This window comes from Hyperolius riggenbachi, chromosome 7 (genome assembly GCF_040937935.1).
Source record: "Hyperolius riggenbachi isolate aHypRig1 chromosome 7, aHypRig1.pri, whole genome shotgun sequence".
In the NCBI taxonomy this organism is placed as follows: Eukaryota; Metazoa; Chordata; class Amphibia; order Anura; family Hyperoliidae; genus Hyperolius; species Hyperolius riggenbachi.
In genome coordinates, this window is record NC_090652.1 from 324,450,761 (window position 1) to 324,473,818 (window position 23,058).

The window sequence follows — 23,058 nt, forward strand, 5'->3', positions numbered from 1 at the left end:
GGAGAGGTGGATGAGACGGGCAGCAGACGTCAGTAGGGACTGGCAGAGAGGAGCTGCATCAGAGGAGCGGGAGGAGAGGTGGATGAGGTGGGCAGCAGAGGTCAGTAGGGATTAGCAGAGAGGAGCAGCATCAGAGGAGCGGGAGGAGAGGTGGATGAGGTGGACAGCAGAGGTCAGTAAGGATTGGCAGAGAGGGGCAGCATCAGAGGAGCCAGGAGAGGTGGATGAGGCGGGCAGCAGAGGTCAGTAGGGATTGGCAGAGAGGGGCAGCATCAGAGGAACAGGAGGAGAGGTGGATGAGGCGAGCAGCAGAGGTCAGTAGGGATTAGCAGTGAGGGGCAGCATCAGAGGAGCGAGGAGAGGTGGATGAGGCGGGCAGCAGAGGTCAGTAGGGATTAGCAGAGAGGGGCAGCATCAGAGGAGCGGGAGGAGAGGTGGATGAGGCGGGCAGCAGAGGTCAGTAGGGATTGGCAGAGAGGGGCAGCATCAGAGGAGCGGGAGGAGAGGGGGATGAGATGGACAGCAGAGATCCGTAAGAATTGGCAGAGAGGAGCAGCATCAGAGGAGCGAGGAGAGGTGGATGAGGCGGGCAGCAGAGGTCAGTAGGGATTAGCAGAGAGGAGCAGCATCAGAGGAGCGAGGAGAGGTGGATGAGGCGGGCAGCAGAGGTCAGTAGGGATTAGCAGAGAGGGGCAGCATCAGAGGAGTGGGAGGAGAGGTGGATGAGGTGGGCAGCATAGGTCAGTAGGGATTGGCAGAGATGAGCAGCATCAGAGGAGTGGGAGGAGGGGTGGATGAGACAGGCAGCAGACGTCAGTAGGGATTGGCAGAGAGGGGCAGCATCAGAGGACCGGGAGGAGAGGTGGATGAGATGGACAGCAGAGGTCAGTAAGGATTGGCAGAGAGGGGCAACATCAGAGGAGTGAGGAGAGGTGGATGAGGCGGGCAGCAGAGGTCAGTAGGGATTAGCAGAGAGGGGCAGCATCAGAGGAGTGGGAGGAGAGGTGGATATGGTGGGCAGCAGAGGTCAGTAGGGATTGGCAGAGAGGGCCAGCATCAGAGGAGTGGGAGGAGAGGTGGATGAGGCAGGCAGCAGAGGTCAGTAGGGATTGGCAGAGAGGAGCAGCATCAGAGGAGCGGGAGGAGAGGTGGATGAGGTGGGCAGCAGAGGTCAGTATGGATTGGCAGAGAGAGGCAGCATCAGAGGAGCGGGAGGGGAGGTGGATGAGGTAGGCAGCAGAGGTCAGTAGGGAGTGGCAGAGAGGGGCAGCATCAGAGGAGCGGGAGGAGAGGTGGATGAGGCGGGCAGCAGAGGTCAGTAGGGATTAGCAGAGAGGGGCAGCATCAGAGGAGTGGGAGGAGAGGTGGATGAGGTGGGCAGCATAGGTCAGTAGGGATTGGCAGAGAGGAGCAGCATCAGAGGAGTGGGAGGAGGGGTGGATGAGACAGGCAGCAGACGTCAGTAGGGATTGGCAGAGAGGGGCAGCATCAGAGGACCGGGAGGAGAGGTGGATGAGATGGACAGCAGAGGTCAGTAAGGATTGGCAGAGAGGGGCAACATCAGAGGAGCGAGGAGAGGTGGATGAGGCGGGCAGCAGAGGTCAGTAGGGATTAGCAGAGAGGGGCAGCATCAGAGGAGTGGGAGGAGAGGTGGATATGGTGGGCAGCAGAGGTCAGTAGGGATTGGCAGAGAGGGCCAGCATCAGAGGAGTGGGAGGAGAGGTGGATGAGGCAGGCAGCAGAGGTCAGTAGGGATTGGCAGAGAGGAGCAGCATCAGAGGAGCGGGAGGAGAGGTGGATGAGGTGGGCAGCAGAGGTCAGTATGGATTGGCAGAGAGAGGCAGCATCAGAGGAGCGGGAGGGGAGGTGGATGAGGTAGGCAGCAGAGGTCAGTAGGGAGTGGCAGAGAGGGGCAGCATCAGAGGAGTGGGAGGAGAGGTGGATGAGGCGGGCAGCAGAGGTCCGTAGGGATTAGCAGAGAGGGGCAGCATCAGAGGAGTGGGAGGAGAGGTGGATATGTGGGCAGCAGAGGTCAGTAGGGATTGGCAGAGAGGAGCAGCATCAGAGGAGCGAGAAGAGAGGTGGATGAGGCAGGCAGCAGAGGTCAGTAGGGATTGGCAGAGACGGGCAGCAGCAGAGGAGCGGGAGGACAGGTGGATGATATGGGCAGCAGAGGTCAGTAGAGAGGGGCAGCATCAAAAGAGTGGGAGGAGAGGTGGATGAGGCGGGCAGCAGAGGTCAGTAGGGATTAGCAGAGAGGGGCAGCATCAGAGGAGTGGGAGGAGAGGTGGATGAGGCGGGCAGCAGAGGTCAGTAGGGATTAGCAGAGAGGGGCAGCATCAGAGGAGCGGGAGGAGAGGTGGATGAGGCTGGCAGCAGAGGTCAGTAGGGAGTGGCAGAGAGGGACAGCATCAGAGGAATCAGAGGAGAGGTGGATGAGGCAGGCAGCAGAGGTCAGTAGGGATTGGCAGAGGAGGCAGCATCAGAGGGGCGGGGGGAGAGGTGGATGAGGCGAGCAGCAGAGGTCAGTAGAGATTGGCAGAGAGGGGCAGCATCAGAGGAGTGGGAGGAGAAGTGGATGAGGCAGGCAGCAGAGGTCAGTAGGGATTGGCAGAGAGGGGCAGCGTCAGAGGAGCGGGAGGAGAGGTGGATGAGGCTGGCAGCAGAGGTCAGTAAGGCTTGGCAGAGAGGAGCAGCGTCAGAGGAGCGGGAGGAGAGGTGGATGAGGCTGGCAGCAGAGGTCAGTAGGGAGTGGCAGAGAGGAACAGCATCAGAGGAATCAGAGGAGAGGTGGGTGAGGCAGGCAGCAGAGGTCAGTAGGGATTAGCAGAGAGGGGCAGCATCAGAGGAGCGGGAGGAGAGGGGGATGAGATGGGCAGCAGAGGTCAGTAGGGACTGGAGAGGTGACAGTCTGGTCTTTGGTAAACCACAGAGTAGGGTGTTACAGTAGTCAAGACAGGAGATGATTAGAGCATGTTCTGGCATTTTAGTACCCGCTGGTGTAAGGAAGGGATAATTCTGGAGGTGTTTTGTGAGATGGAACTAGCAGGATGTTAATATGTGGTATACAGGATTTGATGAGGATGTTATGAGGATGTAGTGAGGACGAGGCTGTAGTGAGGACGAGGATGTAATGAGGATGAGGATGTGATGAGGATGTTATGAGGATGTAGTGAGGACGAGGATGTTATGAGGATGTAGTGAGGACGAGGCTGTAGTGAGGACGAGGATGTAGTGAGGATGAGGATGTGATGAGGATAACGCTGATGCCTGCCTCTGTCTTCCTTTGTCTCCTGCAGGTCCTGATCTGCTCTGACAGTCTGGAGGCCAGAAGCCATGTGGCCAATCTCTCCCGCGCTATGGGATTCATCCCGGTGGATATGGGGGCGCTGTGTGCCGCTCGGGAGATTGAGAATGTCCCCCTCCGCCTTCTGCCGCTCTGGAAGGTTCCGGCAATCCTGGCCACCTGTCTCTTCCTGTTCTTCTACCTGTATAACTTCCTGCGGCTGGTGCTGCACCCGTACCTGGTGGAGAATAAGAACAAGTTCTACAAGATGCCCATCGATGTGGTGAACGTGACTGTGCCCTGCGTGGCGTATGTCATGCTCTCACTGGTCTACATGCCGGGGGTCCTGGCTGCCTGTTACCAGCTGCGGAACGGCACCAAATACCGCCGCTTCCCTCACTGGCTGGATGAGTGGTTGGTTCACCGCAAGCAGATCGGTCTGGTCAGTTTCTTCTTCGCCGTGCTGCACGCCATCTACAGCCTGTGCCTGCCCATGCGGAGGTCCGCCCGCTATGAGATGCTGGACAACGCCTACAAACAGGTGTGTGAGGGGCCCCGGCCGGGTCATATCAGCACTGTGCAAGGATGGGGGGGGGGGGGTTCCAGGCTGGAGCTTCACAATGAGAGGTGACTCTGGCCTTGCAGTTTTGGAGACCTGTGTTGGAATCCCACCCATGGCAGCAGGTACAGTGGCTTGCAAAAGTATTCAGCCCCCTTGAAGTTTTCCACATTTTGTCACATTACTGCCACAAACATGAATCAATTTTATTGGAATTCCACGTGAAAGACCCAATACAAAGTGGTGTACATGTGAGAAGTGGATCAAAAATCATACATGAGTCCAAACAATTTTTTACAAATCAATAACTGTGTTAGAATGGCCCAGTCCAGATCTAAATCCAATCGAGAATCTGTGGCAAGATCTGAAAACTGCTGTTCACAAACGCTGTCCATCTAATCTGACTGAGCTGGAGCTGTTTTGCAAAGAATAATGGGCAAGGATTTCAGTCTGTAGATGTGCAAAGCTGGTAGAGACATATCCTAAAAGACTGGCAGCTGTAATTGCAGCAAAAGGTGGTTCTACAAAGTATTGACTCAGGGGGCCGAATAATTATGCACACCCCACTTTGCAGTTATTGATTTGTAAAAAATGTTTGGAATCATGTATGATTGTCGTTCCACTTCTCACGTGTACACCACTTTGTATTGGTCTTTCACGTGGAATTACAATAAAATTGATTCATGTTTGTGGCAGTAATAAGACAAAATGTGGAAAACTTCAAGGGGGCCGAATACTTTTGCAACCCACTGTACATTGGGTCTGTATGTTCCCGTCTGTGTGGGTTTCCCCCATGTGCCGGAATTCCTTCCGTTTTGTGGGCTGTATGACCTCTGTGTGTGGCTGGGAGGAGTATATCGGCTGGGAGGAGTATATCGGCTGGGAGGAGTATATCGGCTGGGAGGAGTATATCGGCTGGGAGGAGTATATCGGCTGGGAGGAGTAGATCGGCTGGGAGGAGTATATTGAGTAGGAGGAGTATATCGGTTGTGAGGAGTATATTTAGTGGGAGGAGTATATCGGCTGGGAGGAGTATATCGGCTGGGAGGAGTATATCGGCTGGGAGGAGTATATCGAGTGGGAGGAGTATATCGACTGGGAGGAGTATATTGAGTAGGAGGAGTATATCGGTTGTGAGGAGTATATTTAGTGGGAGGAGTATATCGGCTGGGAGGAGTTTATCGGCTGGGAGGAGTATATCGGCTGGGAGGAGTATATCGGCTGGGAGGAGTATATCGGCTGGGAGGAGTATATCGAGTGGGAGTAGTATATTGAGTGGTTGTTTGTATTGTGTAGTATGTGTGCCCAGCAGGGGCTTCCTATTGGACCGGGAAGGTTTTGCTGGATAGTGTACTGATTACAGTAAACCTGAAGTGGAAGTAAACTTCTGAGATAATGAATCATATGTGTAGTGTGGATGAGAAATATAACATTAGTAGCAAAGAGAAGAGTCTCCATATTGTTATTTTCAGTTTTATAACTTTATTTGTAAGGTTGCATCAGATTATCCCTGCTGCCGTTTAGAATCCACAGGATCCAGAACTAAGGACCCTTTGAACTTTCCTCTTCATTAGAATACTTATCTCGGTTTCTCAGCTGTTTTGACTTCTATTCACTGTTCAGGAAATCCAGACTGAATTAGACAAGCTGTCAACAAGTTATTTTGCATAGATAACTCAAGTTTTTTAACTCTTGTGCAGGGGTCTGCTGATGGGGGTGGTCTTTGTTTCACACCAGAGTGAATGGTATTTCCATGGAGATGTGTGGGGGTCTGATGATGGGCGTGGTCTTAGTATCACCAGATTGGACGGTATTGCCTTGAAGATTTGTGAGGGTCTGCTGATGGGCGTGGTCTTCGGATGGCATCACCATGGAGATGTTCCGGGTCGGCTGATGGGTGTGGTCTTTAAATGTTATTACCGTGGAGATGTGTGGGGTCAGCTGATGGGTGTGGTCTTTATACAGTATTACCGTGGAGATGTGTGGGGTCAGCTGATGGGTGTGGTCCTTGGACGGTATTACCGCGGAGATGTGTGGGAGTCTGTTGATGGGCGTGGTCTTTGGACGTTATCCCTGTGGAGATGTGTGGGTTCTGCTGATGGGTGTGGTCTTTGGACGGTATTACCATGGAGATGTGCAGGAGTCTGATGATTGGCGTGGTCTTTGGACGGTATTACCGTGGAGATGTTCCTGGGTCTGCTGATGGGCGTGGTCTTTGGACAGTATTACAGTGGAGATGTTCCTGGGTCTGCTGATGGGCGTGGTCTTTGGACGGTATTACAGTGGAGATGTTCCGGGGTCTGCTGATGGGCGTGGTCTTTAAATGTTATTACCGTGGAGATGTTCCGGGGTCTGCTGATGGATGTGGTCTTTGGACGTTATCACCGTGGAGATGTGTGGGAGTCTGTTGATGGGCGTGGTCTTTGGAAGGTATTACCGTGGAGATGTGTGGGGTCAGCTGATGGTTGTGGTCTTTGGACGGTATTACCATGGAGATGTGCGGGAGTCTGTTGATGGGCGTGGACGTTATCACCGTGGTGATGTTCCGGGGTCTGCTGATGGGCGTGGTCTTTGGACGTTATTACAGTGGAGATGTTCCGGGGTCTGCTGATGGGCGTGGTCTTTGGACGGTATTACAGTGGAGATGTTCCTGGGTCTGCTGATGGGCGTGGTCTTTGGACGGTATTACAGTGGAGATGTTTCGGGGTCTGCTGATGGGCGTGGTCTTTGGACGGTATCACCGTGGAGATGTTCCGGGGTCTGCTGATGGGCGTGGTCTTTGGACGGTATTACAGTGGAGATGTTCCGGGGTCTGCTGATGGGCGTGGTCTTTGGACGGTATCACCGTGGAGATGTTCCGGGGTCTGCTGATGGGCGTGGTCTTTGGACGGTATTACAGTGGAGATGTTCCTGGGTCTGCTGATAGGCGTGGTCTTTGGACGTTATTACAGTGGAGATGTTCCGGGGTCTGCTGATGGGCGTGGTCTTTGGACGGTATTACAGTGGAGATGTTCCTGGGTCTGCTGATGGGCGTGGTCTTTGGACGTTATTACAGTGGAGATGTTCCGGGGTCTGCTGATGGGGGTGGTCTTTGGCCGGTATTACAGTGGAGATGTTCCGGGGTCTGCTGATGGGCGTGGTCTTTGAATGTTATTACCGTGGAGATGTTCCGGGGTCTGCTGATGGATGTGGTCTTTGGATGGTATCACCGTGGAGATGTGTGGGAGTCTGTTGATGGGCGTGGTCTTTGGACGTTATCACCGTGGAGATGTGTGGGAGTCTGTTGATGGGCGTGGTCTTTGGAAGGTATTACCGTGGAGATGTGTGGGGTCAGCTGATGGTTGTGGTCTTTGGACGGTATTACCATGGAGATGTGCGGGAGTCTGTTGATGGGCGTGGACGTTATCACCGTGGTGATGTTCCTGGGTCTGCTGATGGGCGTGGTCTTTGGACGGTATTACAGTGGAGATGTTCCTGGGTCTGCTGATGGGCGTGGTCTTTGGACGGTATCACAGTGGAGATGTTCCTGGGTCTGCTGATGGGCGTGGTCTTTGGACGGTATTACAGTGGAGATGTTCCTGGGTCTGCTGATGGGCGTGGTCTTTGGACGGTATTACAGTGGAGATGTTCCGGGGTCTGCTGATGGGCGTGGTCTTTGGACGGTATTACAGTGGAGATGTTCCGGGGTCTGCTGATGGGCGTGGTCTTTGGACGGTATTACAGTGGAGATGTTCCGGGGTCAGCTGATGGGCGTGGTCTTTGGACGGTATTACAGTGGAGATGTTCCGGGGTCTGCTGATGGGCGTGGTCTTTGGACGGTATTACAGTGGAGATGTTCCGGGATCTGCTGATGGGCGTGGTCTTTGTATTTCAGGTGAAGCAGAATGTGAGCAGCTCGTGGGTGGAGGAAGAGGTGTGGCGGATGGAGATTTACCTCTCGGTGGGGATTATGGCGCTGGGCATGCTCTCCCTCCTCGCGGTCTCATCGTTACCATCTGTGGGAAATGCTCTGAACTGGAGAGAATTTACCTTCATCCAGGTGAGGCTCTGACCACAGACTGCAGAGAGGCGGGACTCTCCAACCAGCAGTAATGTACCCGGGGGATGGAGGGGAGGGGCTGTCCATACTGGCCAATCAGAGGGGTCTGTCCATACTGGCCAATCAGAGGGGTCTGTCCATACTGGCCAATCAGAGGGGTCTGTCCATACTGGCCAATCAGAGGGGTCTGTCCATACTGGCCAATCAGAGGGGTCTGTCCATACTGGCCAATCAGAGGGGTCTGTCCATACTGGCCAATCAGAGGGGTCTGTCCATACTGGCCAATCAGAGGGGTCTGTCCATACTGGCCAATCAGAGGGGTCTGTCCATACTGGCCAATCAGAGGGGTCTGTCCATACTGGCCAATCAGAGGGGTCTGTCCATACTGGCCAATCAGAGGGGTCTGTCCATACTGGCCAATCAGAGGGGGCTGTCCATACTGGCCAATCAGAGGGGGCTGTCCATACTGGCCAATCAGAGGGGTCTATCCATACTGGCCAATCAGAGGGGTCTGTCCATACTGGCCAATCAGAGGGGTCTGTCCATACTGGCCAATCAGAGGGGTCTGTCCATACTGGCCAATCAGAGGGGTCTGTCCATACTGGCCAATCAGAGGGGTCTGTCCATACTGGCCAATCAGAGGGGTCTGTCCATACTGGCCAATCAGAGGGGGCTGTCCATACCGGCCAATCAGAGGGGGCTGTCCATACCGGCCAATCAGAGGGGACTGTCCATACCGGCCAATCAGAGGGGGCTGTCCATACCGGCCAATCAGAGGGGGCTGTCCATACCGGCCAATCAGAGGGGGCTGTCCATACTGGCCAATCAGAGGGGGCTGTCCATACCGGCCAATCAGAGGGGGCTGTCCATACCGGCCAATCAGAGGGGGCTGTCCATACCGGACCAATCAGAGGGGGCTGTCCATACCGGACCAATCAGAGGGGGCTGTCCATACCGGACCAATCAGAGGGGGCTGTCCATACCGGCCAATCAGAGGGGGCTGTCTATACCGGCCAATCAGAGGGGTCTGTCCATACTGGCCAATCAGAGGGGTCTGTCCATACTGGCCAATCAGAGGGGTCTGTCCATACTGGCCAATCAGAGCGGTCTGTCCATACCGGCCAATCAGAGGGGGCTGTCCATACCGGCCAATCAGAGGGGACTGTCCATACCGGCCAGAGGGGGCTGTCCATACCGGCCAATCAGAGGGGGCTGTCCATACCGGCCAATCAGAGGGGGCTGTCCATACTGGCCAATCAGAGGGGGCTGTCCATACCGGCCAATCAGAGGGGGCTGTCCATACCGGCCAATCAGAGGGGGCTGTCCATACCGGACCAATCAGAGGGGGCTGTCCATACCGGACCAATCAGAGGGGGCTGTCCATACCGGACCAATCAGAGGGGGCTGTCCATACCGGCCAATCAGAGGGGGCTGTCCATACCGGCCAATCAGAAGGGGCTGCCCATACTGGCCAATCAGATGAGACTCTCTATACTAACCAAGGCCTGTAGGTATCCAGTGAGACCTCAGAGCTCCAGCAAACTGCCGACACTGGTGAACCTTCCTTGCTCTAACAGAGGCCCCAGAAATCCTGCAGTCAGCTGTTAGTAGTGGTAACTAGTAATTTCCCCACCATAGGAATCATTGGAAAATGCCCGCCACTGCCAGTGTGACATCACCAAGACGTGTCAGTGACATCACCAGGAGATGCCAGTCAGTGCCAGTAGGAGATGCCAGTCAGTGCCAGTTGGAGATGCCAGTCAGTGCCAGTAAGAGATGCCAGTCAGTGCTAGTGACAGTAGGATACCAGTTGAAAATGCCAGTCAGTGACAGGAGATGCCAGTCAGCCACTGATCTTAGTAGATGCCAGTCAGTGCCAGTAGGAGATGCCAGTCAGTGCAGGTAGGTGATGCCAGTCAGTGCCAGTGATAGTAGGAGATACCAGTTGAAAATGCCAGTCAGTGCCAGTGACAGGAGATGCCAGTCAGCCACTGATCTTAGTAGATGCCAGTCAGTGCCAGTAGGAGATGCCAGTCAGAGCCAGTGCCAGTAGGAGATGCCAGTCAGTGCCAGTAGGAGATGCCAGTCAGTGCCAGTAGGAGATGCCAGTCAGTGCCGGTAGGAGATGCCAGTCAGTGCCAGTTGGAGATGCCAGTCAGAGTCAGTGCCAGTTGGAGATGCCAGTAAGAGATGCCAATCAGTGCTAATGACAGTTGGAGATGTTAGTCAGTCAGTGACCTTAGGAGATGCCAGTCAGAGCCAGTAAGAGCTGCCAGTCAGTGCTAGTGACAGTTGGAGATGTTAGTCAGTCAGTGACATTAGGAGACGCCAGTCAGAGCCAGTGACAGTAGGAGATGTTAATCAGAGCCAGTGACGGGAGATGCCAGTCAGAGCCAGTGACAGTAGGAGACGCCAGTCAGAGCCAGTGACAGTAGGAGATGTCAATCAGAGCCAGTGACGGGAGATGCCAGTCAGAGCCAGTGACATTAGCAGAGGCTAGTCAGAGCCAGTGATAGTAGGTGTCAGTTAGTGCCGGTGACAGTAGGACATGCCAGTCAGTGACAATAGGAGATGCCAGTCAGTGACAGTAGGAGATGTCAGTGAGAGCTGGTGATATTAGAAGATGCCAGTCAGTGCCAGTAGGAGATACCAATCAGAGCCGGTGATATTAGTAGATGCCAGTCAGTGCCAGTAGGAGATACCAGTCAGAGCCAGTGACAGGAGATGCCAGTCAGTGCCAGTGACAGTAGGAGATGTCAGTCAGAGCCAGTGACAGTAGAAGATGCCAGTCAGTGCCAGTAGGAGATACCAATCAGAGCCGGTGATATTAGTAGATGCCAGTCAGTGCCAGAGACAGTAGGAGATGCCAGTCAGTGCCAGTAGGAGATACCAGTCAGAGCCAGTGACATTAGGAGATGCCAGTCAGTTCCAGTAGGAGATGCCAGTCAGTGCCAGTAGAAGATGCCAGTCAGAGCCAGTGCCAGTAGGAGATGCCAGTCAGTGCCAGTAGGAGATGCCAGTCAGTGCCAGTAGAAGATACCAGTCAGTGCCAGTAGAAAATGGCAGCCGTTGGGAATGGGATGGGAATCGGTGACAGTAGAAGATGCCAGTCAGTGCAAGTAGGACATGCCAGTCAGTGCCAGTAGGAGATGTCAGTCAGAGCCAGTGACATTAGGAGACATCAGTCAGTGCCAGTAGGAGATGGCAGTCGGTGACAGTAGGAGATGGCAGTCGGTGACAGTAGGAGATGTCTGTCAGTGCCAGTGACAGTAGGAGATGCCAGTAGAAGATGGCAGTCAGTGCCAGTAGGAGATGTCAGTAGAAGATGGCAGTCAGTGCCAGTAGGAGATGGCAGTCAGTGACAGTAGGAGATGGCAGTCGGTTACAGTAGGAGATGGCAGTCAGTGCCAGTAGGAGATGTCAGTAGAAGATGGCAGTCAGTGCCAGTAGGAGATGGCAGTCAGTGACAGTAGGAGATGGCAGTTGGTTACAGTAGGAGATGGCAGTCAGTGACAGTAGGAGATGGCAGTCAGTGACAGTAGGAGATGGCAGTCAGTGACAGTAGGAGATGTCAGTAGAAGATGGCAGTCAGTGCCAGTAGATGGCAGTCAGAGCCAGTGACATTAGAAGACATCAGTCAGTGCCAGTAGGAGAGGTCTGTCAGTGTGGGGCAGCAGCCAGTAATTCCTGTACAATGGTGCTGGTGTTTATTTCCTGTGTGGATGTTTACCTGCAGCCCCGCACAGAAGCCTCTGCAGTGAATATCGTGCCCTTCCTGTGTCCGCAGTGCTGTGACGCGCTCTCTGCTGTCCCCCTTCCCGTCCCCCCGGGGTCCCCTCCGGTTGTGTTATTGGAAAACTATAGTAGCGTTTATTCTGTGCCGGGACTCGTCTGAAAGTTGCAGTAACGACTTCTGCCACTTCTCCAATTATCTCCCGATTTGTCTGAGAAGCTGCGGAAGAGGCAAAGCGTGAGGAAATTGTGACAGTTTAATTCCCGCGTCTCCCGGCTCACCGCTTCTCCACAAATCTCAATCTCCGAGCAGCTTAATCAGCCACCGCTCTCTTGTCTTTGCAGTCCAAGCTGGGAATGGTGGCCCTGGTGCTCAGCACGCTCCACACGCTCACGTTCGGCTGGAAACGCGCCTTCGATGGAAACCGCTACAAGTTCTACCTGCCGCCAACCTTCACCCTGACCCTGGTGCTGCCCATCCCTATCCTCCTCGCACGGACGCTCTTCCTCCTGCCCTGCCTCCGCCAGCGACTCACGCGGATCCGCCGCGGCTGGGAGAAGAAAGACGCCAAGTTCTCGGGATCGGATCTCAGCGACGACTCCACTGAATGCAGCAACCTGTGACCAGCGGAGGCTCCCAGCATGGACTTCACACACAGGCCTCATAGTGTCACCGCCGCAGCGCTGAACCGCCCACCGGACCTGAAGCCAACAGATCCACCGAATGCAGCAACCTGTGACTGGCAGAGGGTTTGCGGGAGAGAGAAATCCCACCGCCGCAGTGCTGACCCACCCACCGGTCCTGAAGCCTCATACACACGCTAAACAGATCGTTGCATCAGATGACAATTGTCTGCAATAATGTGGCCAAACGACGATTGAACGACATCGGGCATTGTGCCCACTCACGACTGTTGGGCGGATATCGTCCATCGACCACGTGTGTACAGTGTCATGGGAAAGACGTTGTTATACCGAACGCGCATGTCGTGTATGATGCCGTCTCCGCTTGCGTACGCGGTGTTTAAGTGAGTTGGTCGTTTGCGGTTCGGTGTGCGGAAACAAGTCTTTCATACGACGTCTTCGGTAAAATCATTTCTGCGACATCGGTGTTTTCGGCAACTTTTGTTGGGCGTGTGTACGGACCTGAGGAGACCTGATTGGCTGCTGTGCACAGAGAAGAGCGCAGTATACATTCTAACCAATCAGCAGCCACTTCTCCCTGCCGTGGCCTCCAAATGTAACTGGTTGCCATGAGATACCAGCCTGTCCCCCCATCCCCCGCTTCCTTCAGCACTGCTGCACAATGCCAAAAGGGCCCTAAGCTACATAATGAGATTACGGCCTATGCTGCCAGTCACATGACCTTCAGAGTCCTCTGCTGATAAAAAGTCTTCCCACAGATGCCAGCAGGGGTGAGTTCAGCCAGCACGGGATTCTCCAATCAATCACCACCGATCAGGCTTCCCCTAATGCCACCCTATTGCAGCCTACAGGCTCAGCATTCCTGTGACATCACCTGAGGGGCGGGGCATCAACTGCTCTATCCAATAACTTTTTTTTATTTTTTTATGAAAGCCCTAAAATGTATTCTTTTCTCTATTGAAACTGTGAAGCTCAACTCTGCCTGCTCGCCCCGCCCTCCTGATGACTCATCCTGTCTTTTCTCTAGCAGGAGATCAGGGAGCTGACAGGATGAGGAGTCAGGGGGAGGAGTGAGCAGTGATTATGGGGGAGGCGGCAGTAGCCAGGCTAGACTCAGCCTGCTCCCCTGCTCGCTCCGCCTTCCAGATGATTCATCCTGTCTTCTCTATAGCAGGAGATCAGGGAGATGACAGGATGAGTCATCAGGGGGAGGCGTGTGCAGTGATTATGGGGGAGGCGGCAGTAGCCAGGCTAGACTCAGCCTGCTCCCCTGCTCGCTCCGCCTTCCAGATGATTCATCCTGTCTTCTCTATAGCAGGAGATCAGGGAGATGACAGGATGAGTCATCAGGGGGAGGAGTGAGCAGTGATTATGGGGGAGGCGGTAGCAGGCAGGCTAGACTCAGCCTGCTCCCCTGCTCACTCCACCTTCCAGATTACTCATCCTGTCTTCTCTATAGCAGGAGATCAGGGGGATGAGTCATCAGGGGGAGGAGTGAGCAGTGATTATGGGGGAGGCGGTAGCAGGCAGGCTAGACTCAGCCTGCTCCCCTGCTTGCTCCGCCCTCCTGATGACTCATCCTGTCTTCTCTCTAGCAGGAGATCAGCGAGCTGACAGGATGAGTCGTCAGGGGGAGGAGTGAACAGTGATCATGTGGAAGGCTGCAGCAGGCAGGCTAGACTCCGCCTGCTCCCATGCTTGCTCTGCCCTCCTGATGACTCATCCTGTCTTCTCTCTAGCAGGAGATCAGGGAGCTGACAGGGTGAGTGGCCAGAACTCGTAGGTAAGTCAGAGACATGGGTGCCTGTTACCTACAGACTGTTTCTGGGTTTAGTTACTGATATTTAAGCACAATATTATTTGTATATGTGGTGCCTTATTGCCTTACATTGTATTGTATATCAGCTATCTGTGACAATCTGGAATTTGTGCCTTAATAAACTGCATATCATTGTCCAGTATTTGCCTAGTCTGGATGAGAGAATGGATGTGAGATAAGGTCTACACACAGGCAGATCTCCCTGCATCAACCAATCCCAATGTGTTAGGCCTTCTGCAGGATTGGTATCGTTGTCTGTTTCCCCACTACCCCTCAGAAACAGGAACCTGGGACTCTCCCCGGTGGGGTCTCAGGCAAAAATACAAATCATACAGAGGTGTCCTGGGACAGAGGAGTCTCTGGGGACGAATGGGGAGGTGTCCTGGGACAGATGAGCCTCTGGGGATGTATGGGAAGATGTCCTGGGACAAAGGAGTCTCTGGGGATGTATGGGGAGGTGTCCTGGGACAAAGGAGTCTTTGGAGATGTATGGGGAGGTGTCCTGGGACAAAGGAGTCTCTAAGGATGTATGGGGAGGTGTCCTGGGACAGAGGCGTCTCTGGGGACAAATGCGGAGGAGTCTCTGGGGATGTATGGAGAGGTGTCCTGGGACAAAGGAGTCTTTGGAGATGTATGGGGAGGTGTCCTGGGACAGAGAAGTCTCTAGGGATGTATGGGGAGGTGTCCTGGGACAGAGGAGTCTCTAGGGATGTATGGGAAGGTGTCCTGGGACAGAGGAGTCTCTGGGGATGTGTCCTGGGACAGAGGGGCCTCTAGATATGTATAAGGAGATGTCCTGGGTCATAGCAGTCTCTGGAGATGTGTGGGGAGGTGCCCTGGGACAGAGGAGTCTCTGGATGTGTGGGGAGGTGTCCTGGGACAGAGGAGTCTCTGGAGATGTGTGGGGAGGTGTCCTAGGACAGAGGAGTCTCTGGGGATATATGGGGGGGGGGAGGGAGTTCCCTAGGACAGAGGAGTCTCTGGGGAGGTGTCCTGGGACAGAGGAGTCTCTGAGGATGTATGGGGAAGTGTCATCCGACAGAGCAGTCTCTGGAGATGTATGGGGAGGTGTCCTGGGACAGAGCAGTCTTTGGAGATGTATGGGGAGGTGTCCTGGGACAGAGCAGTCTCTGGAGATGTATGGGGAGGTGTCCTGGGACAGCAACCCCTAAACCTCCAGCATTTCCAGAATTAACAGCACCCCCACAGATTCCAGCACCCTCAGAACTTCCTGAAATACCAGCATCCCCGGGGTACAGCATCCCCACAAATTTCAGCACCCGCAGAACTTCCTGAAATACCATCTTCCCAAACATCTCCAGAGACTTCCTGAAAGTTCAGGAAGTTGTGGGGGTGCTGTACTTCTGGGGTGCTGGTAATCCAAGAAGTGCTGGAAATTCTGGAGATGATGGTAATTTTGTGGGTGTTGGAAGTTCAAGAAGTTCTGCGGGTGCTGGAATCTCCAGGGGTGCTGGTAATTCCAGAAGTGCTGGAAGTTGCAGAGATGCTGGAAGTACTGCAGGTGCTGCAGGTTCTGGGGTGCTGGAGATTCTGTGGGTGCTGCAGCTTCTGGGGTGCTGGAGATTCTGTGGGTGCTGCAGGTTCTGGGGTGCTGGAGGTTCTGTGGGTGCTGCAGGTTCTGGGGTGCTGGAGGTTCTGGAAGTACTGCAGGTTCTGGGGTGCTGGAGGTTCTGGATGTACTGCAGGTTCTGGGGTGCTGGAGATTCTGTGGGTGCTGCAGGTTCTGTGGGTGCTGGAGGTTCTGTGGGTGCTGCAGGTTCTGGGGTGCTGGAGGTTCTGGAAGTACTGCAGGTTCTGGGGTGCTGGAGGTACTGCAGGTTCTGGGGTGCTGGAGGTTCTGGAAGTGCTGGGGGTTCTGGAAGTACTGGAGGTTCTGGGGTGCTGGGGGTTCTGGAAGTACTGAAGGTTCTGGGGTGCTGGAGATTATGTGGGTGCTGCAGGTTCTGGGGTTCTGGAGATTCTGTGGGTGCTGCAGTTTCTGGGGGTGCTGGAGGTTCTGGGGTGCTGGAGGTACTGCAGGTTCTGGGGTGCTGGAGATTCTGTGGGTGCTGCAGGTTCTGGAAGTACTGCAGTTTCTGGGGTGCTGGGGGTTCTGGAAGTACTGCAGGTTTTGGGGGTGCTGGAGGTTCTGGAAGTACTGCAGGTTCTGGGGGTGCTGCAGGTTCTGGGAGTGCTGCAGGTTCTGGGGTGCTGGAGGTTCTGGAAGTGCTGCAGGTTCTGGAAGTGCTGCAGGTTCTGGGGTGCTGGAGGTTCTGGAAGTACTGCAGGTTCTGGGTGCTGGAGGTTCTGGAAGTACTGCAGGTTCTGGGGTGCTGGAGGTTCTGGAAGTACTGCAGGTTCTGGGGTGCTGGAGGTACTGCAGGTTCTGGGGTGCTGGAGATTCTGTGGATGCTGCAGGTTCTGGAAGTACTGCAGTTTCTAGGGTGCTGGGGGTTCTGGAAGTACTGCAGGTTCTGGGGGTGCTGGAGGTTCTGGAAGTGCTGCAGGTTCTGGAAGTGCTGCAGGTTCTGGAAGTGCTGCAGGTTCTGGGGTGCTGGAGGTTCTGGAAGTGCTGCAGGTTCTGGGTGCTGGAGGTTCTGGAAGTACTGCAGGTTCTGGGGTGCTGGAGGTTCTGGAAGTACTGCAGGTTCTGGGGTGCTGGAGGTACTGCAGGTTCTGGGGTGCTGGAGATTCTGTGGATGCTGCAGGTTCTGGAAGTACTGCAGGTTCTGGGGGTGCTGCAGGTTCTGGAAGTGCTGCAGGTTCTGGGGTGCTGGAGGTTCTGGAAGTGCTACAGGTTCTGGAAGTGCTGCAGGTTCTGGGGGTGCTGGAGGTTCTGGAAGTGCTGCAGGTTCTGGAAGTGCTGCAGGTTCTGGAAGTGCTGCAGGTTCTGGGGTGCTGGAGGTTCTGGAAGTGCTGCAGGTTCTGGGGTGCTGGAGGTTCTGGAAGTGCTGCAGGTTCTGGGTGCTGGAGGTTCTGGAAGTGCTGCAGGTTCTGGGGTGCTGGAGGTTCTGGAAGTACTGCAGGTTCTGGGGTGCTGGAGGTACTGCAGGTTCTGGGGGTGCTGCAGGTTCTGGAAGTGCTGCAGGTTCTGGAAGTGCTGCAGGTTCTGGAAGTGCTGCAGGTTCTGGGGTGCTGGAGGTTCTGGAAGTACTGCAGTTTCTGGGGTGCTGGGGGTTCTGGAAGTACTGCAGGTTCTGGGGGTGCTGGAGGTTCTGGAAGTGCTGCAGGTTCTGGGGGTGCTGGAGGTTCTGGAAGTACTGCAGGTTCTGGGGGTGCTGGAGGTTCTGAAAGTGCTGCAGGTTCTGGAAGTGCTGCAGGTTCTGGGGGTGCTGGAGGTTCTGGAAGGACTGCAGGTTTTGGGGGTGCTGCAGGTTCTGGGGGTGCTGGAGGTTCTGGAAGTACTGCAGGTTCTGGGGGTGCTGCAGGTTCTGGAAGTGCTGCAGGTTCTGGAGGTTCTGGAAGGACTGCAGGTTCTGGGGTGTTGGAAGTCTTGGTTTTCTTGGCCTGGACATTGCTTTCTATACTGCAGTACTCTGTGTTGTTATGTCACATTGTATCTGTTATGGGATGACATTGTGACACAATGAGGGCCGAGGACAGATCTGCAGATGGAGGGACAGACCCCCTCCCGCTCAGTCCAGCTTCTGTGGAGCCTCCAGCAGAGGTCAGCGCTGAATGCAGACACACAGGAGTGACTCCCAGCTCTGTATAACTGGGGGGGGGGGGGGCAGCAATGAGCACCCTGGGGTGCTGTGTGCAGCGGGTGCTACTGATCTCTAGGAAAAGCTTTGGCAGATGGCAGGTTAATGTCATTCTTCAGGATCCGCTATTTATATCTTCATCCGCTGGCAACATGTCGGCTGCTATCACCATCTCCCCATACAAACAACTGAGACCTTCCCTGCCCTCTGCCCACACTGACCGGGGGGCCCTTCCAATGAAGGACACCGCAGCTGCCCCCACCAGGCCCTCTGTGCGAGACAGAGAGGAGAGAGAGGGGAGAGAGACAGAGAGGGGAGAGAGAGACAGAGGAGAGAGAGAGAAAAGGGAGACAGGAGAGAGACAGAGGAGAGGGAGAGAGAGAGACAGATGGTAGAAACGAGAGAGAGGAAGACGGAGGGGGAGAGAGACAGAGGTAAGGTGGGGAGAGGGGAAGACAGAGGAGGTAGAGAGAAGACAGGTAAATAAAATCGAACCCAACAGAAATATTCCACCTGGAATTCTGCAAACTCCTCCTCCAGGTCCACCGGAGCGCCTCAAACATTGCCTGCCGAGCTGGGGAGATTCCCACTACTGCTGGGGATACAGGCGAGAGTGCTGTCCTACTGGGCCCACCTACAGAAGAGTGCTGCCCTACTGGGCCCACCTACAGAAGAGTGCTGCCCTACTGGGCCCACCTACAGAAGAGTGCTGCCCTACTGGGCTCACCTACAGAAGAGAGTGCTGCCCTACTGGGCCCACCTACAGAAGAGAGTGCTGCCCTACTGGGCCCACCTACAGAAGAGAGTGCTGCCCTACTGGGCCCACCTACAGAAGAGAGTGCTGCCCTACTGGGCCCACCTACAGAAGAGAGTGCTGCCCTACTGGGCCCACCTACAGAAGAGAGTGCTGCCCTACTGGGCCCACCTACAGAAGAGAGTGCTGTCCTACTGGGCCCTCCTACAGAAGAGAGTGCTGTCCTACTGGGCCCACCTACAAAAGAGAGTGCTGTCCTACTGAGCCCACCTACAGGCGAGAGTGCTGTCCTACTGGGCCCACCTACAGAAGAGAGTGCTGTCCTACTGGGCCCACCTACAGAAGAGAGTGCTGTCCTACTGGGCCCACCTACAGAAGAGAGTGCTGCCCTACTGGGCCCACTTACAGAAGAGTGCTGCCCTACTGGGCCCATCTACAGAAGAGTGCTGCCCTACTGGGCCCACCTACAGAAGAGAGTGCTGCCCTACTGGGCCCACCTACAGAAGAGAGTGCTGCCCTACTGGGCCCACCTACAGAAGAGAGTGCTGCCCTACTGGGCCCACCTACAGAAGAGAGTGCTGTCCTACTGGGCCCTCCTACAGAAGAGAGTGCTGTCCTACTGGGCCCACCTACAAAAGAGAGTGCTGTCCTACTGAGCCCACCTACAGAAGAGTGCTGCCCTACTGGGCCCACCTACAGAAGAGAGTGCTGCCCTACTGGGCCCACCTACGAAGTGAGTGCTTCCCTACTGGGCCCACCTACAGAAGTGAGTGCTGCCGTACTGGGCCCAGCTACAGTAGAGAGTGCTGCCCTACTGGGCCCAGCTACAGTAGAGAATGCTGCCCTACTGGGCCCACCTACAGAAGAGTGCTGCCCTACTGGGCCCACCTACAGAAGAGTGCTGCCCTACTGGGCCCACCTACAGAAGAGTGCTGCCCTACTGGGCCCATCTACAGAAGAGAGTGCTGCCCTACTGGGCCCACCTACAGGAGAGTGCTGCCCTACTGGGCCCACCTACAGAAGAGAGTGCTGTCCTACTGGGCCCACCTACAGAAGTGAGTGCTTCCCTACTGGGCCCACCTACAGAAGTGAGTGCTGCCCTACTGGGCCCAGCTACAGTAGAGAATGCTGTCCTACTGGGCCCACCTACAGAAGAGAATGCTGCCCTACTAGGCCCACTTACAGAAGAGAATGCTGCCCTACTAGGCCCACTTACAGAAGAGAATGCTGCCCTACTGGGCCCACCTACAGAAGAGTGCTGCCCTACTGGGCCCACCTACAGAAGAGTGCTGCCCTACTGGGCCCACCTACAGAAGAGAGTGCTGTCCTACTGGGCCCACCTACAGAAGAGAGTGCTGCCCTACTGGGCCCACCTACAGAAGAGAGTGCTGCCCTACTGGGCCCACCTACAGAAGAGAGTGCTGTCCTGAGTGCTGCCCTACTGGACCCACCTACAGAAGAGTGCTGCCCTACTGGGCCCACCTACAGAAGAGTGCTGCCCTACTGGGCCCAGCTACAGTAGAGTGCTGCCCTACTGGGCCCAGCTACAGTAGAGTGCTGCCCTACTGGGCCCAGCTACAGTAGAGAATGCTGTCCTACTGGGCCCACCTACAGAAGAGAATGCTGCCCTACTGGGCCCACCTACAGAAGAGTGCTGCCCTACTGGGCCCACCTACAGAAGAGTGCTGCCCTACTGGGCCCACCTACAGAAGAGTGCTTCCCTACTGGGCCCACCTACAGAAGAGAGTGCTGCCCTACTGGGCCCACCTACAGAAGAGAGTGCAGTTCTACTGGGCCCACCTACAGAAGAGAGTGCTGTCCTACTGAGTGCTGCCCTACTGGGCCCACCTACAGAAGAGTGCTGCCCTACTGGGCCCACCTACAGGAGAGAGTGCTGCCCTACTGGGCCCACCTACAGAAGAGTGCTGCCCTACTGGGCCCACCTACAGAAGAGAGTGCTGCCCTACTGGGCCCACCTACAGAAGAGTGCTGCCCTACTGGGCCCACCTACAGAAGTGAGTGCTTCCCTACTGGGCCCAGCTACAGTAGAGAGTGCTGCCCTACTGGGCCCAGCTACAGTAGAGAATGCTGTCCTACTGGGCCCACCTACAGAAGAGAATGCTGCCCTACTAGGCCCACTTACAGAAGAGAATGCTGCCCTACTGGGCCCACCTACAGAAGAGTGCTGCCCTACTGGGCCCACCTACAGAAGAGAGTGCTGCCCTACTGGGCCCACCTACAGAAGAGTGCTTCCCTACTGGGCCCACCTACAGAAGAGTGCTGTCCTACTGGGCCCACCTACAGAAGAGTGCTGCCCTACTGGGCCCACCTACAGAAGAGAGTGCTGCCCTACTGGGCCCACCTACAGGAGAGAGTGCTGTCCTACTGAGTGCTGCCCTACTGGACCCACCTACAGAAGAGTGCTGCCCTACTGGGCCCACCTACAGAAGAGAGTGCAGCCCTACTGGTCCCAGCTACAGTAGAGAGTGCTGCCCTACTAGGCCCACCTACAGAAGAGATGCTGTCCTACTGGGCCCACCTACAGAAGAGAATGCTGCCCTACTGGGCCCACCTACAGAAGAGTGCTGCCCTACTGGGCCCACCTACAGTAGAGAGTGCTGCCCTACTGGGCCCACCTACAGTAGAGAGTGCTGCCCTACTGGGCCCACCTACAGAAGAGAGTGCTGCCCTACTGGGCCCACCTACAGAAGAGAGTGCTGCCCTACTGGGCCCACCTACAGAAGAGAGTGCTGCCCTACTGGGCCCACCTACAGAAGAGAGTGCTGCCCTACTGGGCCCACCTACAGAAGAGAGTGTAGTCCTACTGGGCCACCTACATAAGAGTGCTGCCCTACTGGGCCCACCTACAGAAGTAAGTGCTGCCCTACTGGGCCCACCTACAGAAGAGAGTGCTGTCCTACTGAGTGCTGCCCTACTGGGCCCACCTACAGAAGAGTGCTGCCCTACTGGGCCCACCTACAGAAGAGAGTGCTGCCCTACTGGGCCCATCTACAGAAGAGTGCTGCCCTACTGGGCCCACCTACAGAAGAGTGCTGTCCTACTGGTCCCACCTACTGAAGAGTGTTGCCCTACTGGGCACACCTACAGAAGAGTGCTGCCCTACTGGGCCCAGCTACAGTAGAGAGTGCTGCCCTACTGGGCCCAGCTACAGTAGAGCATGCTGTCATACTGGGCCCAGCTACAGTAGAGCATGCTGTCCTACTGGGCCCACTTACAGAAGAGAATGCTGCCCTACTGGGCCCACCTACAGAAGAGAATGCTGCCCTACTGGGCCCACCTACAGAAGAGAATGCTGCCCTACTGGGCCCACCTACAGAAGAGAGTGCTGCCCTACTGGGCCCACCTACAGAAGAGAGTACTGCCCTACTGGGCCCACCTACAGAAGAGAGTGCTGCCCTACTGGGCCCACCTACAGAAGAGAGTGCTGCCCTACTGGGCCCACCTACAGAAGAGAGTACTGCCCTACTGGGCCCACCTACAGAAGAGAGTGCTGCCCTACTGGGCCCACCTACAGAAGAGTGCTGCCCTACTGGGCCCACCTACAGAAGAGTGCTGCCCTACTGGGCCCACCTACAGAAGAGTGCTGTCCTACTGGGCCCACCTACAGAAGAGTGCTGCCCTACTGGGCCCACCTACAGAAGAGAGTGCTGTCCTACTGGGCCCACCTACATAAGAGAGTGCTGCCCTACTGGGCCCATCTACAGAAGAGTGCTGCCCTACTGGGCCCACCTACAGAAGAGTGCTGCCCTACTGGGCCCACCTACAGAAGAGTGCTGCCCTACTGGGCCCATCTACAGAAGACAGTGCTGTCCTACTGGGCCCACCTACAGAAGAGAGTGCTGTCCTACTGGGCCCACCTACAGAAGAGTGCTGCCCTACTGGGCCCACCTACAGAAGAGAATGCTGCCCTACTGGGTCCACCTACAGAAGAGAGTGCTGCCCTACTGGGCCCACCTACAGAAGAGTGCTGCCCTACTGGGCCCACCTACAGAAGAGTGCTGCCCTACTGGGCCCACCTACAGAAGAGAGTGCTGCCCTACTGGGCCCACCTACAGAAGAGAGTGCTGCCCTACTGGGCCCACCTACAGAAGAGAGTGCTGCCCTACTGGGCCCACCTACAGAAGAGAGTGCTGCCCTACTGGGCCCACCTACAGAAGAGAGTGCTGCCCTACTGGGCCCACCTACAGAAGAGAGTGCTGCCCTACTGGGCCCACCTACAGAAGAGTGCTGCCCTACTGGGCCCACCTACAGAAGAGTGCTGCCCTACTGGGCCCATCTACAGAAGAGTGCTGCCCTATTGGGCCCACCTACAGAAGAAAGTGCTGTCCTACTGGGCCCACCTACAGAAGAGAATGCTGTCCTACTGGGCCCACCTACAGAAGAGAGTGCTGTCCTACTGGGCCTACCTACAGAAGAGAGTGCTGCCCTACTGGGCCCACCTACAGAAGAGAATGCTGCCCTACTGGGCCCACCTACAGAAGAGTGCTGCCCTACTGGGC

At 55.6% G+C, this 23,058-nt stretch overlaps 1 protein-coding gene across 3 annotated transcripts in view; it reads left to right on the forward strand.

Annotated features, from left to right (window-relative positions):
* The window catches only part of STEAP3 (STEAP3 metalloreductase), a 74,343-nt gene extending 60,121 nt beyond the window's left edge, over window positions 1-14,222 (forward strand). For all 3 annotated transcript variants that reach the window (XM_068246334.1, XM_068246333.1, XM_068246332.1), the window contains exons 3-5: window positions 3,300-3,827; window positions 7,720-7,884; window positions 11,962-14,222. In XM_068246334.1, coding sequence (XP_068102435.1) covers window positions 3,300-3,827; window positions 7,720-7,884; window positions 11,962-12,240 — 972 coding nt within the window. In that variant the 3' untranslated portion in view covers window positions 12,241-14,222. The remainder of the gene's footprint in view (window positions 1-3,299; window positions 3,828-7,719; window positions 7,885-11,961) is intronic.
* Window positions 14,223-23,058: the final 8,836 nt, after the last annotated feature.